The 19867-nt window shown below is 29.9% G+C and overlaps 1 protein-coding gene across 1 annotated transcript in view; it reads right to left on the bottom strand.

Annotated features, from left to right (window-relative positions):
• egr (TNF superfamily member 12 eiger) overlaps positions 1-7483 on the bottom strand; it is a 35329-nt gene extending 27846 nt beyond the window's left edge. The window contains exon 1 of the mRNA XM_085190696.1: positions 6923-7483. Coding sequence (XP_085046822.1) covers positions 6923-7282 — 360 coding nt within the window. The 5' untranslated portion in view covers positions 7283-7483. The remainder of the gene's footprint in view (positions 1-6922) is intronic.
• Positions 7484-19867: the final 12384 nt, after the last annotated feature.

Here is a 19867-nt window from a genome sequence, read left to right as displayed (position 1 = left end):
TACAGGGAAAATTGTGAAATGGAAACCATATATTACTTTAGTGTATACTTAGTACAAATTATACTAAATACTCGTAAAAATGTATAATCAGTTTATATAATTAACTAGCGGCCCGCTCGCGGTTTCACCCGCGTGAACTATGTTATTATTAATTTTTGTTTCCATGACTACGTCCTAGTGACGTCTATATAAAATTTGAGGCTCCTAGCATTTGTAGAAACGAAGTTTCATACAAACTTTCGACCCCAAAAACAACCCCTTAGAAGTCGAATATTGCAAATTCCCGTCTTAGCGAACACCTACGTCCTATAAATAACTCCTATGCCAAATTTGAGATTCCTAGCACATGTAGTTTCTGAGATTTCGTGATGAGTGAGTGACCTTTCGATTTTATATATATAGATAATTGTATATTAACAAGATAATAATTATAGTTTATGTTTCTTAAGTGTATGATGATACTTACAATAAATTGTTTAATTAATTATGCTTTACGTTTAGAGGTCATTATCAATTAATGTGCGATAGTATCGTTTATATATATATTTTAAAAAGTTGTTACTTAACAGTAACGTAAAGTTAAATATTATAATTAATAACATTTAATTGATAAAGGTTTATCTAGTGTATAATATAAAAAATTAAATTATAATGATTAGGTACCAAAGGGCGACTAAATTATATAGATATTGAGTTGTGTTGCTACTAATAAATATATGTTTATAATATAAATAAATAAAAAGTCGATACCGTTTTGATTTTGTATTCAAAATAAATATAAAATGTTTAAAGCCTCAGACAGTGACCTCATCGATAAAAATCACACATTTCAGAGAATTTTGCTTGATACAAAAATATAAAAAATTAAGTTAAACTTTCAAGATCAAAAATTTCTTAACACATACAACTCAAATACTACTCCCTACAGTGAAATACATTTCCTCAGATTTATTAAATAATTATTACTAACGAACGCTTATATTATTAATCTGTTTCTCTACATAACATCTTAAAGAAGATGCAGTGTAGGCTAAAAAGTTATTGAGTTCAAATTATACGATATATGGTATATCCAAATATTAATAATTAGATTATTTCAAATATTACATTGCTTAAATAAATGTATTTACCCATTGCACTAGGTTAAAGTATGATTCATCGTTTCCATAGAATACAATACACGTAAATAGGTACCTAAACGAGACAATAGTAAATTCGTAGGCGTTAGTTAGTACTGTAGATATTTGTCATGCGGCCTGCGGGCGACGACCAGTGTCCACTTTAATTAGATTTGTGTTGGTAATCCTCACTAACGTTATTGTCGGACCAGCCGACAGTATCTCCTGTGATAGCAATCAAAGGTCATGAACCTTGACTCATTGATAATAAAAATGATATTTTACTTCTATTTTATTTTTTTTATACTGGCAACCTTATGTGGTTTCATTCAATATTTTAATTTATTTTATTCAAAATAAATATTTTAAATTCTATTAATTTAAATACAATAATTGCAATAGTTTTACCATGGTGCATTTTTAAGCATATAGGCCGGCCGACTGTTAAATAAAGATTTATTTTTATTTATGATACGTATGAAAATAAACGACAGGTTTTTTTACTAATTCATATAATAAATAATGATGTGCTATTTATTTTAAAGTGTTCAAAGTGTCACCAAATTTTCTTTAAAAATATTCATAAATAACATTTTGTCATTTTTTTATCGAAATGTCACAGAATAAAACTTAAGAGAAGAGAAATGGACTATATCATTTTCCATTATATAATACAAATATCAATATAATTATAGCGCATATTATTACTACCATAGCTTGAACTTTCATAATAATTTCAACAAAAGACCGACTCAGTATGATAAGGCCAAGAGGTTAAACGTGTTTTAAATGGAAAATTCAAAGGAATAAAAGATAAACCGCTTCTCCAATTTTGTTGTTATCTGTGTGGAAAACTTTCAAATTGAAAGCTTTTTGTGGAGTTAAATTGTGATGATTGTGGAACGAGACAAACGAAAATATTCATCCAATTGAACACCAAATGTGTTTTTCTAATGTCACTTAATACTTAGATAAGGGTATGTATTTGAGTATTGTCTGCTTCTATACGACGACGGATGCAGGTTCGCATCCCAATTCCGGAGGCATTGGGGCCTCCGGAATTCGGAGGAAGATGAGGAGCGGAGTGTCTTATCACTGGGTCCCCTAGCCTACCCTACGAAGTGCGGGATACAGCGTGAAACAGATTTTTTTCTTAATATTGTTGTTATAGTTTAATACTATATATAAGAGGTTAGTATTATAGTTGTAGCTAGTAGAAATGGACTTGCGAAAGTTTGGCGTTGCTCCAGAGCACGTTTGAAAGAACTATTAATCTATATTTATTTCTGTTCGTCAAACTTAACGTGCCACCTTTCTACCTATGACATCATTTCAAATACCAAGTAGGTAATTTATTTTTAGTATTGAGAAGTAAACAAAATATTATTTACTATCGAAATAGCAGCGATATAACATAATGATGGTGGCTTCTCTTATTTTAATTTAATAATCATCGAGAAGGTTAAGGAAAATCTTATAATAATTAATTATTATGTTACTATTAAAAATACGTATCAATATTTTTCAAATGTTATTCAAGAAATTAAAATTATATAGAAATTGCTTTTCCTTGTATTTTTTATTTCTTGAAACGAATAAAAGTTTTGTTTTCGTTAAAAATGTTAAAAATATTACTAAGAAAATATATATTTTTATAATATATTTAAAAAAATCCTTATTATTTTTTTAAGTAGTAATTTTACTTTCAGTATGTTATAATGCAGTATAAGTTTATACGGGCATTTCTATTAACACCTATTACAATTGAAATTGATGTTAATGCACCGTGTAATCTATAACATTGAGGTAGATAATCATATTCAATTAAGTATTAGTGGGTTAGTTTAGTGGGTATTACAACTAAAGGGTGACGATACGGGTAACCATTTTATTACCGACCAATTTCTTTCGATACGTTTGAGAGTTTTATTATTCTTTATTAATATATTGTTTAGATTTAGGGAGTCGGGTGATGGGTGTGTTCATTTAATTAGGTGTAACGGCTTCTGGTGAAAATGTGACAAATCTTTTTCTGTTATAATAATGACATGTAATTTATTAAGGAATAAAAAATATAGTATTTTTAGAAACATTTAAAATCCGTCAATTTAAAAAGTCACATTGAGGTTATTAAAGAAAAACCAATTTTCCGTGTAAAATTTCAAGCTATACCCATTACGTTTATTAACATAGTTACATTGTAATCATCTTTTCCTAATTTAAAGGTACAAAGTTTTCCTAATTTAAAGGTTACAAAGGTACGTATATAATTCAAAGCGTATTTTTTTAAAGAAAGGGTACTCCCCAAATTCCAGAAGATCTTTTTTATGTTCATAATATTTATATATATAAGAAGTACCTTCTTCATCAATTATCATATGACCTTACAATGTTGTGTCTAATTGCGATACTGCCGGCCTACTTTAAGCGTTGATTGAGATAAATTTAAAAGTTATGAGTCGCTCAGTCATAAATCTATGCATTTAGATTACAAACAAGGACGTTTTTGGAAATGCATTTAGGCGAGCTAAGATGACCTTTTTCTACGGAATATTTGGCTGAAATTGCATATAAAGATAAAATATTAAATAACAGAATCATCAATTCTGAAGGCCTTCCAAGTATCTTGCGACTATAATAAATTTCATTTAAATAGTAGAATGTTTAAAAAAAATCTATGTAATGAGGGAAAATATTAGTTAACAATAATTGGGCTTATAACGGGAAAAATATATTATAAACTTAACTTACAAATAAAACTTATAAACAAACTATGCTTTCTATATGTCTGTGTTTACGACATGTGTTAATCAAGGTAGTTTTTCAAAGCTATACATAGCTACCTATATCTACATATCATATAAAAGACATAGAAATATAGAAATTTTGACATTTAATCATTAATATTATAACAAAAATAGTAGTTACGCAATAATGTTCGGACTCTGGCGCATCACTCCATGTTTACAATGAATCTAACTGGTTTGCGAATCAAACTGGTTTCACGAAGCTCGGACATCCGCCATCGTTTTTGGGCAAGCTAGTTTATTTGCCAAAATGTATAAATAGCGAGCTAAATAATAATGCACTAAATTTTACTACTGCGTAGAAAGACGATATTTTTTATTTGAATGCTAAAATTTAAATAAATACCTATGGGTCATAATCAGAAAAAGTGTCCTTTTTGTGTCTTTTCTTGTCCCGCTACTTTGAATGCGTTTTAAAAATACAATTTTAAAGATAATTTAAATATTTTGCCATTTACGATAAATTTATTTATTAACTTAAAGATTTTTGTAATATTTTAAATGTATTATGTCAAATAATAGTATTTCTTGTTAGTTGCAAAAAACCTTTCAAAATGCTTCCATACAATTTTTCGTGTCCCATTCACCACTTTACTTTTTAAGAATTGATTTGTTACGAATGTTTATGGCTTTATTTGATTTCAGATATGTTTATATTACTTTACTTTATGCATAATATTAAATAGAACTACTTTTATTGATACATTATTTAATAAATAATATATATTAGTTAAGTAAATTTGTCCCAAAATATTGTCTTTTTGTTACTCAGGGCTAGTAACGTACAATTAAATTATGAATGCAATTATTTTCGGTGGTGTTTAATATTGTTTTTTATTGTGGCACCATATTTCTAAAAGTCAATGCTATCGTAGCTACAACCAGTAGTGTACTCGCAGCAGTAGAGGGGTTCAAATGTTTTAGAGTGAATGCGTGAAATTACATCTCAGGGTTATAAACGGCTTTTATTTTGGAAAGTATTCTATAATTTCGTTTTCTTGTTTATATTATTTGCTTCTTTTTACAAAATCTCAAAAAAGAACTTCAGTGCTTGTAGATGCAACACGTGGCTTATGAGCAAATATTTAAAAGGGTTAGAATTTCTCAGATTTCATTCTCAATTTCGTTATATTTCGTTACGTAACGAAATTGAGAAAATATGAAGCCTAGTTCACAATTACGGTACCAATGTTTTCTTATATATGTTTATAATAAAATTGTATCGAACCGGTGCTTGTATATGGAAGATATGTATATAAGAAAAAAAAATTGCTGGCATATGAAAAAAACTATTAGTGACTTTTCATAAAGTAAAGTAACCAAAAATAATTATTTTTAAGTTTTTTGCTTGTTTGCTTGTTTGTCTGTGTTTGTGCACGCTAATCTCAGAAACAGCTGAACCTATTTAGTTAAAAATATTTTTTTATTCTTCCTGAAATTAGTTGTGATTTTGTGATTATTATTTTTTGATAAATATTTTTGTATTTTCAGTAAGCGTCATGGCTCCTATGTCAAATGCTGAAATACATAAAAGATATAGACAGCATCTCAAAAAGACCAATCCTATTAAATATGAAGATATGCGGAATAAACACTTACAAAGAATGAAACTTAATTCCAGTGATAACGACTCAAATTTTGATATATTTTAAAGTGGATTTAATTTTATCATTAACTTTGTGATCTCTAACTAGAAATATAAGTTTATTACGTTACGAACTAGCATTATTATATTGTTAATATTGTCACTTTGTTATGTTTTCTTCTTACATTTATAATCTGTTAATTCAACGATTGAATCTTTAAAATTTTAATCTGTGTCTCATTAAATAAAAAAACAATAGTTTTATTCATATAATATCCTTATTTTGTTGTGTATAATGCCTTATGACATCAGTTTCGTAACAAACATTATCAGTGTTGTTACTTATCAGTTACGTTACGAATTCGAAAATGTCCACTTTTCTGATTATGACCCCTATACATTGTATCGAAAACGTGCGAAATATCGCATACAGTTTACAGATAAGTATATTTAACTAGTATTTAATGGCTACAATTGGCACACCTCAACAAACAAACTTATGTTTTGAACAAAAATAACGAAATGTTATTGGAAACTGTAAAGTTCGTTATCGATTCGACAATGAGTGTTTGTAGGTATTGAACTAACAATAATACACTGGGAAACCTTTAAAATTAGCTGGCTATAATATTGGGGAATATAATATGGCCTAAAGTTATAAACTTCTTCAAGCAAATAAGAACAAATATTTCCAAGTCGCCAGTAACATTGATAATTTATAGGTCAAAGGACTGCAATAAACAAATCTTCTAATTACATTTTCACAGAAAATTCTCACAATTTCATTTTCTAGAACTGAAATATTATCCTTTTAACGCCTTTTTATAACACAACTATTTAAAAACATATGACTTGCGACGTATTTCAAACGACAGAGGTATTCCACACTGTATGAGTATAAATTAAATTGTTTCATGAAGCTGTCATCGCATGGAGTCAATTGACTAATAATAGTAGAGACCACATCGCCTGCGCGGAACCTTGGACCGACTGCGACTTATTATCTAATATCAAGCAACAAGCAATTACTCCAATGATTACATGAATATGTAAATACAGGAAACCGATACTTAGTAAGACTGTTTTCTCACATGTTGTTACGATATTTTTCTATTTATTTTAAAGGTATAAAAAATTGATTTTAAATAAATTGTAAAATTATTAGAATATACATAAATGCTTAGATAAAATAAAATATCTTATATAATTGTCATTAAAAGCTAATTCTATCTTTAATACATTAAAAACAACCTTGAGGCAATATACCTACATAGAATCAACAAGAAGTTATATTTACAAAGTCAGAATTCTGACTTCTAACTTTATCAGCTTTATCAGTGCCATCATTAAATATTTAAGCATAATATATGACTATCAAATATATAAAGAATGTAAACATTAAATTCTCTTACCGTGTCCTCTAAAGTTTTGAATTCATTGAATAATCTGTTGTTAGTTAGTCTCGTGTTCAACGACACTACATTCACTGTCATTTCCATCATGTTCGCAGAAAGCTCTTCCACCTGAGCTTGCAGGCGAGCGATCTGCACTTCTCGAAGGATAGTCAACACCAAAAGCCATACTGCCAAAGCTGCAATAGTAATTCCTAGAATTATGCAGCCTCCTCGAGGCCTTTTATTCTCTGGTCTTGGATACTGACGTTCAAACTCTCCACTCATTAAATTCTTAGATAAGTCCTTTGAGTCTTTCAAGGATTCCGATTGAGTATACATGGTGATAGGTTCAGGTATTAACGCACGATTTTCGGCCATCCCACCCTTACTGCACACTGCACACGCGATCTGCCACAAGATAGCAAACTAGGAACAATTAGCCGTTATCGGCCCATTATCGAGTTCTCGGAAGGTCGAGTGAATAGATAATAGCACGTGTCGAGAAACGGCCGAAAGACAGGAATATACGCGTGACCGGCGAGACGTACTAGGAGCGAGTGACGAACGGCAAGCGGCGCCCGCGCATCCATTACTCGCCGCAATTTTCGAATGCATTAATTCGATGGATTGATCTTTGTGAACACTTAAAAGTATATAGTTTTATTTATTATTTGAAAAACAAAATGTCGATTTGTTTATTACATTAATATAAAATAAACATAAATTTTATAGACATATTCATTTAATGTTAATGTAATTATAGTATCAACACGTTTTCCTTGGTTGAATCGTAAGTAATCATGGATTATGCAAATGTTGCAACTTGTTAACTTCTATAAACGACACGTATTTCCTTAAAGGATTCCTCAATCCTTTAATATACCTGTATTTTAAAGTAAAATTAATGGCTTTAACATAAATTCCTCGAACTTAGCCTATGTTTAAAAGTAAAGTTACTTATAAAATATTCCTTACAATTTTATTAAAATTCCTCAAACTGCCATTACCACCAGACAGTTGTTTATTTTGTAAACTAGCATAAGTAAAATTCATTACATTTTTTAGATAACGAGGTGGTAAACAGAGAAAGATATTTTATCATCAAATAATGACGCTACGAATAAGTAAACGAAATCTTCTCATTTGTTTGCCTTCAAGATTAAAATTCTTAAAGAAATTATGCAAGCACACTAATATGTACAGTATTACAATTTAACATTTATTTTTATTTTTAGTCGAAAAATGATGATATATAAATAAATACAACTAATTAATTATAACAAAATAATTTTCCTTACATTTATAGATATCAAAGAAATGCCAAGCATTTTCTTAATATAATTAATTGATGACGCAAAAGCTTCAGGCACACGAACAGTTCAAAGATCATACATTAGACTTCTAAAATAGAATTGACACTATCTGATGATCCAATTAAATTTCAATTTTATATCTACACGAATTGATAATTAATTCATTAGTTATATTTTATATGTACAGTGGTCATCCTATCTTACTTCCAATATAAGTACCTTTTTTCTTTTTTTTTTTTCTTCACGCACACAGCAGGGTAGGCAGAGGGAACCTAGTGTTAAGACACTCCGTTCCCTACTTTCTGCCGAATTCTGAACGCATTGCTTGTTGAGTGGCAGAACTCAACACCACGCTTTACCTCGACACCAGAGCGAAAAAGTAGAAATAAAAGTAAAAGTAGTAATATATAAACGTAAATAAATATTTCACTTCGAGGATCGAACCCACAACCGCTGCTGCGCCACGACAGCCTCTCTTCACGTTTCACTTTATAAATGGTAAACAATTTTTTTTTTTAAATCCTAAGTAAAATTACAGTGGTTAGCAATTAACACTTATCTTGCCTATCCAAAAAATAAAGTACACATAACATTAAAAAATTAAAACTAATATCAATGATTGCACGTGGCTTTTAATGAAGAAAGGTCATTGTCACACACTTTGAAGGCTTTTTCTGCTATTAACGCTAACAGAAATGTATTTTTTAGAAACTCTGAAAACGTGGGGAACCTGTGCACTATATTTAACAGTGCATTTATTATGGGCAGACGTGACACGCGCCATCAGGTGCAGCTGATGCTGATCTCGCTCTGTAATTTTATTATTTTAATATATGGCTTAAAATCCAAACCATAATGGAGTGTAATACTTACTTACTTACTAATAAATGTATTAAAATATACGAATATTTTAGAAGTAAATTAACCTCCTTGATATTATTATATAGTGTCGACTAAAATAATATTGACGTCATTTGCGTTATCCACTCTGACAGTGAATACGCAAACGAAGTCTATTTACCTCTAAGAGCAAATAATTTGTATTCCAATATCTGATGGACGAAACCGTCAAAACTTAGTCACATACAGGATAATTGCAATAATATTAATTATTAATTTATTTATTATTAATTATATAAACAGATGCAATATTTAATACAATACACATGTACAACGATATTTACGTCATCCGTTCGTCAATTCTTATACCGCAGATTTAGGACCTGTGATTTTAAATAGTACCTAATTAATATTGATTGGATAATAGTAAAATATAGTTATATAATAATTGATAAATATACAGTTACTTACAGTTTGCACACATGACACAACAGAGTAGGCACAGGGAACCCAGTGTTAAAACACTCCGTTTCCCATTTTCCGCCGCATTCTGGAGGCATTGCGTGATGAGTGGTGGAACTCAACGGGTCGCTTTGCCTCGAAAATATTAAATATTTCATTCTCTTGAGTGGGAATCGAACCCAAAACTCTACTATTATTACCTACTAGCGGACGCGCGCAGCTTCGCTTGCGTAATTAGGGGTGAATTCTAATAAACCACGAAACATGTGTTCAATGAAATAGTTTTAAGAGTCTAAATTTCAAATTTTATAAACATCGGTGGCGATTTAAAGATTTTTCGATACAAACTTTCAACCCCTTATTTGCACCCTTAGGGGAAGAATTCTAAAAAACCATGAAACATGTGTTCAATTAAATACTTTTAAGAGTCTGAATTTCAAATTTTATAAAAATTGGTGCCGATTTAAAAAAAAACTATACAAACTTTCAACCCCTTATTTGCACCCTTACGGGAAGAATTCTAGAAAACGATGAAACATGTATTCAATTAAATACTTTTAAAAATCTAAATTTAAAATTTTATAAAAATCGGTGCCGATTTAAATTTTTTTCCATACAAACTCTAAACCCCTATTTCACCTCTTTAGGGTTAAAATTTTTCAAAATCCCTTCTTAGTGGATGTCCAGATTACGAAAGTAAACATTTGTCCAAATTCCACGTTTCTATGCACAATGGTTACGGCTGTGCGTGCGTCTTACCTCAGTCAGTGAGAACAAGTCCTTTTATATATATAGACTAGTGGGCCCGGACGCGGCTACGCCCGCGAAAATATAAGCCTAAATCATTAAAATAAGTTAAAAAATAATAATAAGTGGAGATTTATTTTTAGAAAAAATATCTGAGTAACCGAAATGAACAAACCAAAGAAGTAAAAGTAACTAAAGGAAATTCTTAATATTAGAAAAAAAAACCTAAAGTTTGCTGTGCGCGCGTACTAAACATTTTTCTATATTAAATTATTATTAATTTTTGCGAACAATATTAAATAAAATCTCAAATGATTAAAATTACGATATTTTAAGTGTATAACATCGGTATAGATAACCGAACTGAGATAAATTAATTATAAGCAGCAAATAATTATATAAAAAATAATAGTAATTCGAAAATCTATAAAAATTTACAAAATCATCAGAGTCATCCGCCCGTTCGCGTCGGTCATACTCATATTATGCCGCCCAAAGGCTAGGTCATTTGGAATCAGTCACATCTTAATTATTTATTAGAATGTTATACAGTAAATTATAATTTCCATCTAGATGAAATGCTAAAAGTGACTATTATATTTATTTTCATAAGGATGAATATCAAATTATAGAAATCATCTAATTTTTGTTAATGATTTGTATAAAGAGATTTGTATAAATCTATATCGGCGCGCACCATGTATGCATTAAGCAAACTCACTGTGGGTGACGTTTTCTTAAAACAGGAAACTTTGCAAGCTGTTGCTTAGCAACGCGTAGCGACGATTGTTATTAACATGGCGGAATAAATTCCTTGTCAAATTAATTATTTTAATATATTGGTATATAACGAAAATATTACAAATATGAGAAAAAAAAGTATCCTATGTTCATCCCGGGACCCTCAAGTATCTCTATATGAGTATTTTATCACAATTAAATTAGCGGTTTGGCCCTGATTGCGGAAAAGACAGACAGACAGACAGACAGACAGAGTTACTTTCGAATTTATAATATAGGTATGGATAATATCTCCATTTAAGCTACCTTATATTTGTATATTATCAATATTTTTCTATTGCTGGATGCTATTAAAATTTTAAACAGTAAATAAAATAAAAATATCGACACATTACTTGGGCGCGTATCGTTATTAAATAAATTTTCCTATGTTTTAAAAGTAATGAAGGATTGTCTTTTATATATAGCCGGTCAACTTTATTTCCTTGTTCACAATTACTTCTAAACTGTGCATCACGTAGGTAACAATCTATCATGAAATTAAACACGGTTCTTGGAAGAGCTTTATTAAGAAGAACTAGGACAAGAGAATATCCAAGAACTTCCAGTACAATAAATGAGTAATAAAATCGAACCTAAAATATAAATACTACTCTGATTCACATGTAAATATGAAGAGACAAATGGAACAAAAATTATATGGCGATAATATTATCGTCGTTCTCATACATAAATGATATCATACAATACAATTTTTTTTTATTCATGTACTGTACAGGATAAATTAGTAGAAAACATACATTCACCTCACCTTTATTTCTATCTATCGCTATCTACTTTGCTATGAGGGAAAAGCCAAACTAAACAAAACCGGACAAGCATGAGTCGGGCTCGCATATCGAGGGTTCCGTACAAAAATTGGAGGTCTCGAGCTGTTTCGGAAATTCAAGTTTAGCTTTGCCCTTTCATTTTTTAGGATTTAACCAGAAGTTTTATAGGTTTCAGATTTTTTCGCAGACTAGTAGCTACCACTATAGTATGCTAGTTGCGAAATTTCATAATTCTAGATCAACCGGAAGTACTCTATAAATTCTGATTCCCTTTGTAGTGTCGAAATACAAGTTTTTGCGATATGAATGGTCATATCTTTTTTTAATAAAATATAAAAATTATATCGTTCAGGAAGACATGGGGCCGTAGATCTGAGTATATAATTTGAATTTCAACTCGATATCTCTAAACGTTCCTGAGATAAAGGCTCTTGACAGACAGACAGATGGACGGATAACAAAATGATCTTATAAGTTTGCCTTTTTTCCTTAAAAGGTAAGAAACTCTAAAAATTAAAAAATCTTTTACTATAAACAATTACCCAGTCATTTTTCTTGTTATGATTTTGAATGATGTATGACACGCTTTTCCGCAATTACTGCATTACTCCTCTCGCTCCCTCTAACCACGTTAAGCTTCTATATAAAGATATGTACATAGGTAGGTACTAGGTATATCTTGAATCTTTAATATCTTTATGTACAAGGATACCAAAAGGTTAATAATTCACTCGATCGATAAAATCTATATTAAGGATATGTTTGTATGTATTTAATGGTGGAATCAAGAAGTAATTTTAGAAAAAAAAATAGTAATATTTAATTTATTGTCTGTTATATATTTTTGCTGATGCTATTTTGATGTCATTATGATTACCTATTTATATGTATAAGTTTACTTTTGCAATGGTTCATCCATAATAGTTAATCGAAATGTTAACCAGTAACTACAATACTAAAGCGCCTGTACAAATTTACGAGCAATTAATGAAATAAATGTGTTTGCAAATTCAAAACGCTAATTAGGAATGTAATATTTTTTATTAATACTTGTGTCTTTTAAGTACCTATATATAAAAAGTGAAAGAAATATTTTTTTACGTATGATCACTATAATCAATAACAATAATAATAAAAAAAAATATCAATAATTTTTGATGTATAGCATAATTTGAAATAAAGTACAGATATTAAGTATTGCTATGGAATGTATAACCATAATAAAACAATTGTTTAAAGTACTTGAAATTTATAAACAAATAATGGTAATCACACTTGTCAACGTTTTTAATATACCTAACGTTATTTTAGTTATTTGCTCATCTTCTGCAGGGCTCAGGTCATTATCTTCTTCCTCCTGGCATTAATCCCGGCTATTGCCAGGGTCTGCCTTACCTTCCTCTTCCTACTCAACCAAGGGCTCAGTTCATTATATTATGTAACTTTTTGATCAAAGGAATTATTTAAGCTAAGAAAGCTTACCTTAGGTATTTTCCCAATTTTTATGCAATTCAACGCCGCGCTTTGCCTCGACACCAGAGCGAAGAAATTAAAATATAAGCGTAAATAAATATTTCACTTCTTCGAGTGGGGATCGAACCCACAACTGTCGCATTACAGTCACACCTTTGTGCCACTGCGCCACGAAGGCCTCTATAATACTTAATTTAACGTAATTAGACTTTCTACAATTTATATGCATACCTTTTACATACCTTTATATATACCTTTTAAAAATATCTAGTTTTGGGAAACGTCAAATAAAAAGTTTTTGTACAAAAATTAGGCTTACAAAATCTTTTTAGATGATACAGTAGGTAGGTAAATGCTTTTAAACAATTAATTTATAATTGTTGATTTATTTATAAAATTTTTTCTCATTCAAAATCAGTGTTTTTTTATTAGGTCACAATAATTCTAAAGGTGCGATACATACCTAAATATATTATAACGATATTTGTAACATAGACAAAAACCTCTTCACGGACAAAACGGGTCAACCGATGATACTGATACAATGACACAGATATAAGATCCTTTGCCTTGGACTGAATGGTACAGCCTTGAAATATTATAATAACAGCTCATCCATCAACTGATTAACGTTATTGCGAGTGTATACTCATATAGTGTTTGCAAAAAGATTATTCGATTATTTAAAGACACTCTTAGGCTGTTTTTTTAATGACTCACTTTAAAATTCTTGACATTTATAGAAATACTAGTGGACCCGAACATTTATTAAATGAAATTATTTTCAGTTTTCAATAGAGAGATGCGTTAAGCAAGCTCATTTTGGGTGACGCTTTCTAACAACAAACTTTGCAAATCGATGGTTGGCAACGGTCGTATAGCGACGGTTGTTATTAACATGGCGGAATAAATTGCATGTCAAATTAATAAGTATTTGAATATATTGGTATATATCGAAAATATTACAAATATGAGAAAAAAAGTATCCTATGTTCTTCCCGAGACCGTCAAGTATCTCTCTATGAGTATTTTATTACAATTGAAATAACGGTTTGGGCCTGATTGCGTAAAAGACAGACAGACAGATAGAGTTACTTTCGAATTTATAACATAGGTATGGATTAAAATATGTTAAATATTTAAACAGATTAACTAAAAGAAAAAAGTTACCTAGTTAGTTGATTTTTCACATAATTTTTCAGTAATATTAAGACACTTATATCAACCGACAGGTAATATTTAACAAATATTAAATATTTATTGGTTATTATAATATGATGACATTAATTAATGATTTATGTCAAATCAGTTTTTTTGGCGCCATTTTTTTTTCTCTAATTTAATAATTTTAATAGCGAGTTTAAGTAGACTAGTATACAGCCAATCAAATCAATGAAAAATATTTAATGAATAATCTATTTTCATTGTTATTGTTATTTCTAGGAAAACCAGACAGTATGGCTCCAATTGACATAGTTACGTTTTAGCATTATTTCATTAGAAAAATAGTAAGCTAATAAATAGTTTTGCTATATCATCTTATTTCAAATTTCATAGTTGCCGTACCTACGCAACATTTTTTTCACGTAACACGAATTAAATTTGACATTAGTAATATTCAGCTTGTGCGGACTTATGTAACAAGAGTTATGATATGAAAAATATTATGCCATTTTAAGCCCAAAATTAACTGTCTCCATTGGGACTGGACATTACCCAGTGAATTTATTTATAACAATAATAATCACAAATTATTCATGTTTTTTTCTAAACCCGCTATTTTTCCTCAAGCACTCAGAGTTTTCTGCTTATTTTAAAAGAAACACAATCTCAGCTATCATCCTATGACAATATTGAGAAAAGGTTGTAACAAATAAACGGAGGTATATCTCAACAACAGGCCATATGTAATTATAAGTAGTATGAACTCATATAACCGCATTATAAATATACTGATTGTTAAAAGTATCTCGTGTACATACTGTCAATGACTCATGGTGGCGTGACATCGTTTCTGCTAATAAATTCCAAAAGGTTGGCCCACGTGGACTATATTTTAAAGTTTTTTAGATAATACATTAGCTAACTCAAGTTGATCTAGCTTTTTGTGACAAGTATGACGGCCGTATATAACATTAAGTAAATAAGTAAATTGGTAATCCCATAAATATCTGAAATATTATTACCTAATTTGCTTGTTTGAATAAAAGAAGAATTGATAGAGTAGGAGAAATACATTGTCAAGGCACAATATGTGTCTTAACAATAATCATTTTTATTTATAACATTAATTAATTAGGTCCATTTATTTCACGAGGATCTAATTTTTTTAGACAAATTGAGGACCAACGCGACTAAAGGAACAAACTTAACGGCATTTCTATGCTACTGCATATTTTTAGCAATGTCACGCACGCATCTCGTGAATAGCACAGTAAAGGTAAATGCTATGAAAATTCATTTCTCCCTTCTCGTCAATTTTAGGAAGTTGTGTCTTATTTTTTACTGTATCTAAAAAAGAAAGACCTAATTTTCTATCGCTTTTTAAGTAATTTGAAATATAATACCTACCTCACAACACTAAAAAACTTATTACTCAATACATTAAATATTTAGGTTTTGTATAAACAAAGTATCGATATTACGGTTTCTAATTTCATAGATCAGTCAATTTCCAATAATAGTAAATAGATATAGGAAAATAAAGCCGATTAAGGTATTTTACATAACTAATAGTTTACATAAACGCCCTACACAGTAGAACTGAAATAAAGCAAATATGACTTTAGAGATCTAAGCGATAGAGAATAAATTAAATTACAAATGTAAAGCTTATTAAAGTTGAAATATTATTGAAATTATATGAAAACTTGTGCGTAAATACATACATCACAACAAAAATATTGTGAAATAGTTTGTTTGAATACAGCCGTCAGCATCCAGAACCTAATATATTATGTGTTAAGGTTATGTTAATAATACAGCGGGAACCCGCTGGATTCAAAGGGCGCAGGACCGAACGGAGTGGCGAGCATTGGAGGAGGCCTATGTCCAGCAGTGGACTTTAAAAGACTGATGGAAATAATATTGTAAATTACAAATTGATTTTAAATTATTTGAACTTAGGTTTCTTAAAAATAAAAAATATGGAGTAATATTTAGGTTAATAGAAATAGGCGAGATAAATTTTATTTTTTATTTTTCTTAAACATATTATTATGTTATTTGAAGAATTTTTCTTCATCTTCTTTTTTTCTATTGATATAAAGTTTTTTTTATTAATAAAATAAACATGCATTATATATAGACTCGAAAAGGGCGTTCAACTGTTCCAAATCCTCACATCACTTCCATGAAATTATTGAGATATTATCCAGAAGACTCGTTTCATTACTTTCAATCCTTTAAATAAACATTTTCTTTAGTATATTTTAAGTAAGCTGAGCCGCTGCTTAGGTTCTTATATTCATATTAAATTACCGTTTGCTTTTTTAATTAAAAGCCGATCTGTATTACAAGTAAACTGCAATAAATTAGTTTCAGAAAATAAAGATAAAACAAACATAACACGATAAAGCCCCCACTTTCACTTAGAAAGTAAAATATTTTTATAATATTTGTATTAAATTATTTTTTACTCTATATCTTTCTACGTTTTAACTTAAAGCTTTAAAAAATTACTGTAACAATAACCTGATCTAGTATGTAAATTACTGCTTATTTAAACACGTGCCTGAAAACGTGCAGAAAGTGTTTACTACGTATTTACATCTAGTAAATAAAACTAACTGTGTAATTAGTTTTATTAAAATATTTATAAGTGCAGTTAATTAATTATTTCTAATTATACAACAAATAAGAACTTTGAAATTGTTAAAAAAAACTTCAGAATAGAAAAATATATCTAAATGTATAATATATGTACGTGTTATTTTTGTTCAGTTTTGAAACAGTCAGTAAGGTAGATGAATGGGAGCATTTATCTTCCAAGCCAAGATAAATACGAGTATATGCAACGGTTCCTTCATCTACCATTACTTAGGAGAGCTCTAATTCTAGACGAACTCTACAAGACGTGACATCGTTGAGATACTAATATTATTTTAGTCCCTAAAATATTTGATGAAAATATTCTTATTGTTTATGGGCTTAACATTTAATATTTCATTTCATTTATTGTTTCATTTCTTCACTCTAGTGTCGAGGTAAAAGCGCGGCGGAAAGTAGGGAACTGAGAGTCTTAACATAAGGTTCTCTCTGCCTACCCTGTTGTACGCAAGATAAAGCGTGAAACTGATAATTTTTCAAAGTAGTAATTATTATGTCACAGGTATAAGGAAGGAAGGAAGGCTGAGTGACTCACGCAACAGTTCCTCACATTCCATCATTTAGAATTTAGATGTTAGACAGGAAAACACCTTTTCTCATCTAAGCAGTATTTCTTAGACCCCACGGCGTACATCTACAGCATATATAGGCCCATATGGTGCCAGAACGGCGGTCCCTCATAAATGATTAATCAAATTATATTCAAATTCTATAATCTTAAATATTTCCGTATCCGTATATGATTAATTTCGCATGTGAGCACATACTGCTAACGTCGCTTTCACTGCCCCACTTATTTATTAAAGGACTATGTCACTAACGGTCTCAGTCGTCGACAATCGACACAAATGCCAGGATAACTGTCTAGTTCACCATTTTATCAATGGCAAGCATTACTTATTAAAATTAAATATTAATATTTAGTACCTAAACGACCGTTTGTGACAGAGTTGTACAGCGTTTGAACATTAACGCGATGGTTGCGGCTTCAATTGCCACTCGAGGGAATAATTTATTTTCATTTCTTCCTCTGTCTATCCTTACTACATGCAAACAAAGTGAAGCTCTTTTTTATTACCGGTCAATTTCCTTCGTGTGTTTTCCATACAACGTGACATTGGCGAAATGAATTGTGCTCAACTGGCACGCTCGAAACGCCATATATCGAGAAATCAATCAAAGTGAAGCTATTTATATAAATATGTATATAAAAAAATAATGTGTAAATACAATATAATATGTTTAAGTAATTATTATAAAAATGTGTGTGTAAATTATTTTTATAAATATATAAAGTATATTTTTTATAGTTTATTCAGAACCTTACAACCTTAATGCCTACTTTCATTTCAAGGTCAGTAGTTCTCACCAAGTCTACTACCCTCTACGATGGCACGACGCCAAGGACGCCAGGAGGGAGGCGTACTAGTAAATAGTTAAGGGTACCCACCCTACTTGGTAAGGTGCCAGGAAAAATTTATTTTTAAATTTGTAAGTGTACGTAAACACTCTTGTTTTCTATGTTCAGAAGTTCTTTTAACCAACTTCTGTAAAGGAGGTTTAACTGTACTTTTTTTCTTATTTATTATTTCTGATCTTTGGACTAGGTGAACCGATGTTGATGATTTGAGTTATTTGAAAACTGAGTGTTCCCAGTTCTCACAATGCTATCCATGAGAAAATCACATAAGTCTTAAATTTGCATAGCTTACTGCTCGAAGTCGGTTTATTTTTGTTAAATATTAGTGTTTAAATTTATCGTTCAGAGTTAGTTAATAAATAATTTACTTTATTGGACTGAGCATTAATACTCATATGTATATAAGATATATCTAAATGGATTAAAAACTTATGTTAATTAAATTTTCCGCCATATAGAATATTTACATGTACAACAATGTTTTGTACATTTACATGTACAACACTTATTAATAAATTAATAAATGCATTCATGATAATAAACTACACTATAATAAAATAAAAAAGTAATAAATTAATAAGCGTGCAAATTTAATTTCTTTTAGAAAACTTTTATCCAAACATGTCTACCCACCTATTTCAAAAGCTCAGCAGCGTAAAGTAAAAGCGTGTTCTCGTTTTAATTCAGCATGTAGCAACATGTATAAAATAATCTCTACATTTAATTTGTCAAATGCGAGTTAAGTTTTTCACACATTAATTTTTTTCCCGTGTTTTGTTAATTCTTCACCTGTTCAACGGTAGACAAAGAAAACCTTACGAGTATGTCGTATAATTTACCTTTTTTTTTTCTTCCAAATTCTAGCCCAATATCGAACCAGAGCATGGAACTCCAAGCGAGGTCGAGCCCACAACTGTCGAGTTTATAGTCATATAAGAACAATGCCATTAGACAAAGTTTAGCGGCTTTACACACAGAAAAATACCGTAATAATGCTTATTAGTATGAAAACAAACTTCGACGTGCCTACCTGACTAATACAACGTTTTCCACATATTGAAGACAAATGTAAGCCATATGAGGTCGTTAAACCTATTTCCGAATATATGTGAGTCACATACTTAAGCTAAATAAATATATGAAAAAATCTATGAAACTAAATATTCTAAAAAAATAATAAGTATTCTAAATATACTAAAATCTTTTAAAACGGCAACCTGAGCGGTTTTGTGTCTACCTTGCACATATTTCATCTATTAATATGGCATTCTAAAGATTCATTAAAATTCCCAATTCGAGAATTATCAAA

This window comes from Heliconius melpomene, chromosome 10 (assembly GCF_056956725.1).
Source record: "Heliconius melpomene rosina isolate 202511_hmr_F chromosome 10, ASM5695672v1, whole genome shotgun sequence".
NCBI lineage: Eukaryota > Metazoa > Arthropoda > Insecta > Lepidoptera > Nymphalidae > Heliconius > Heliconius melpomene.
This window is presented reverse-complemented; position numbering and strand designations above follow the sequence as displayed.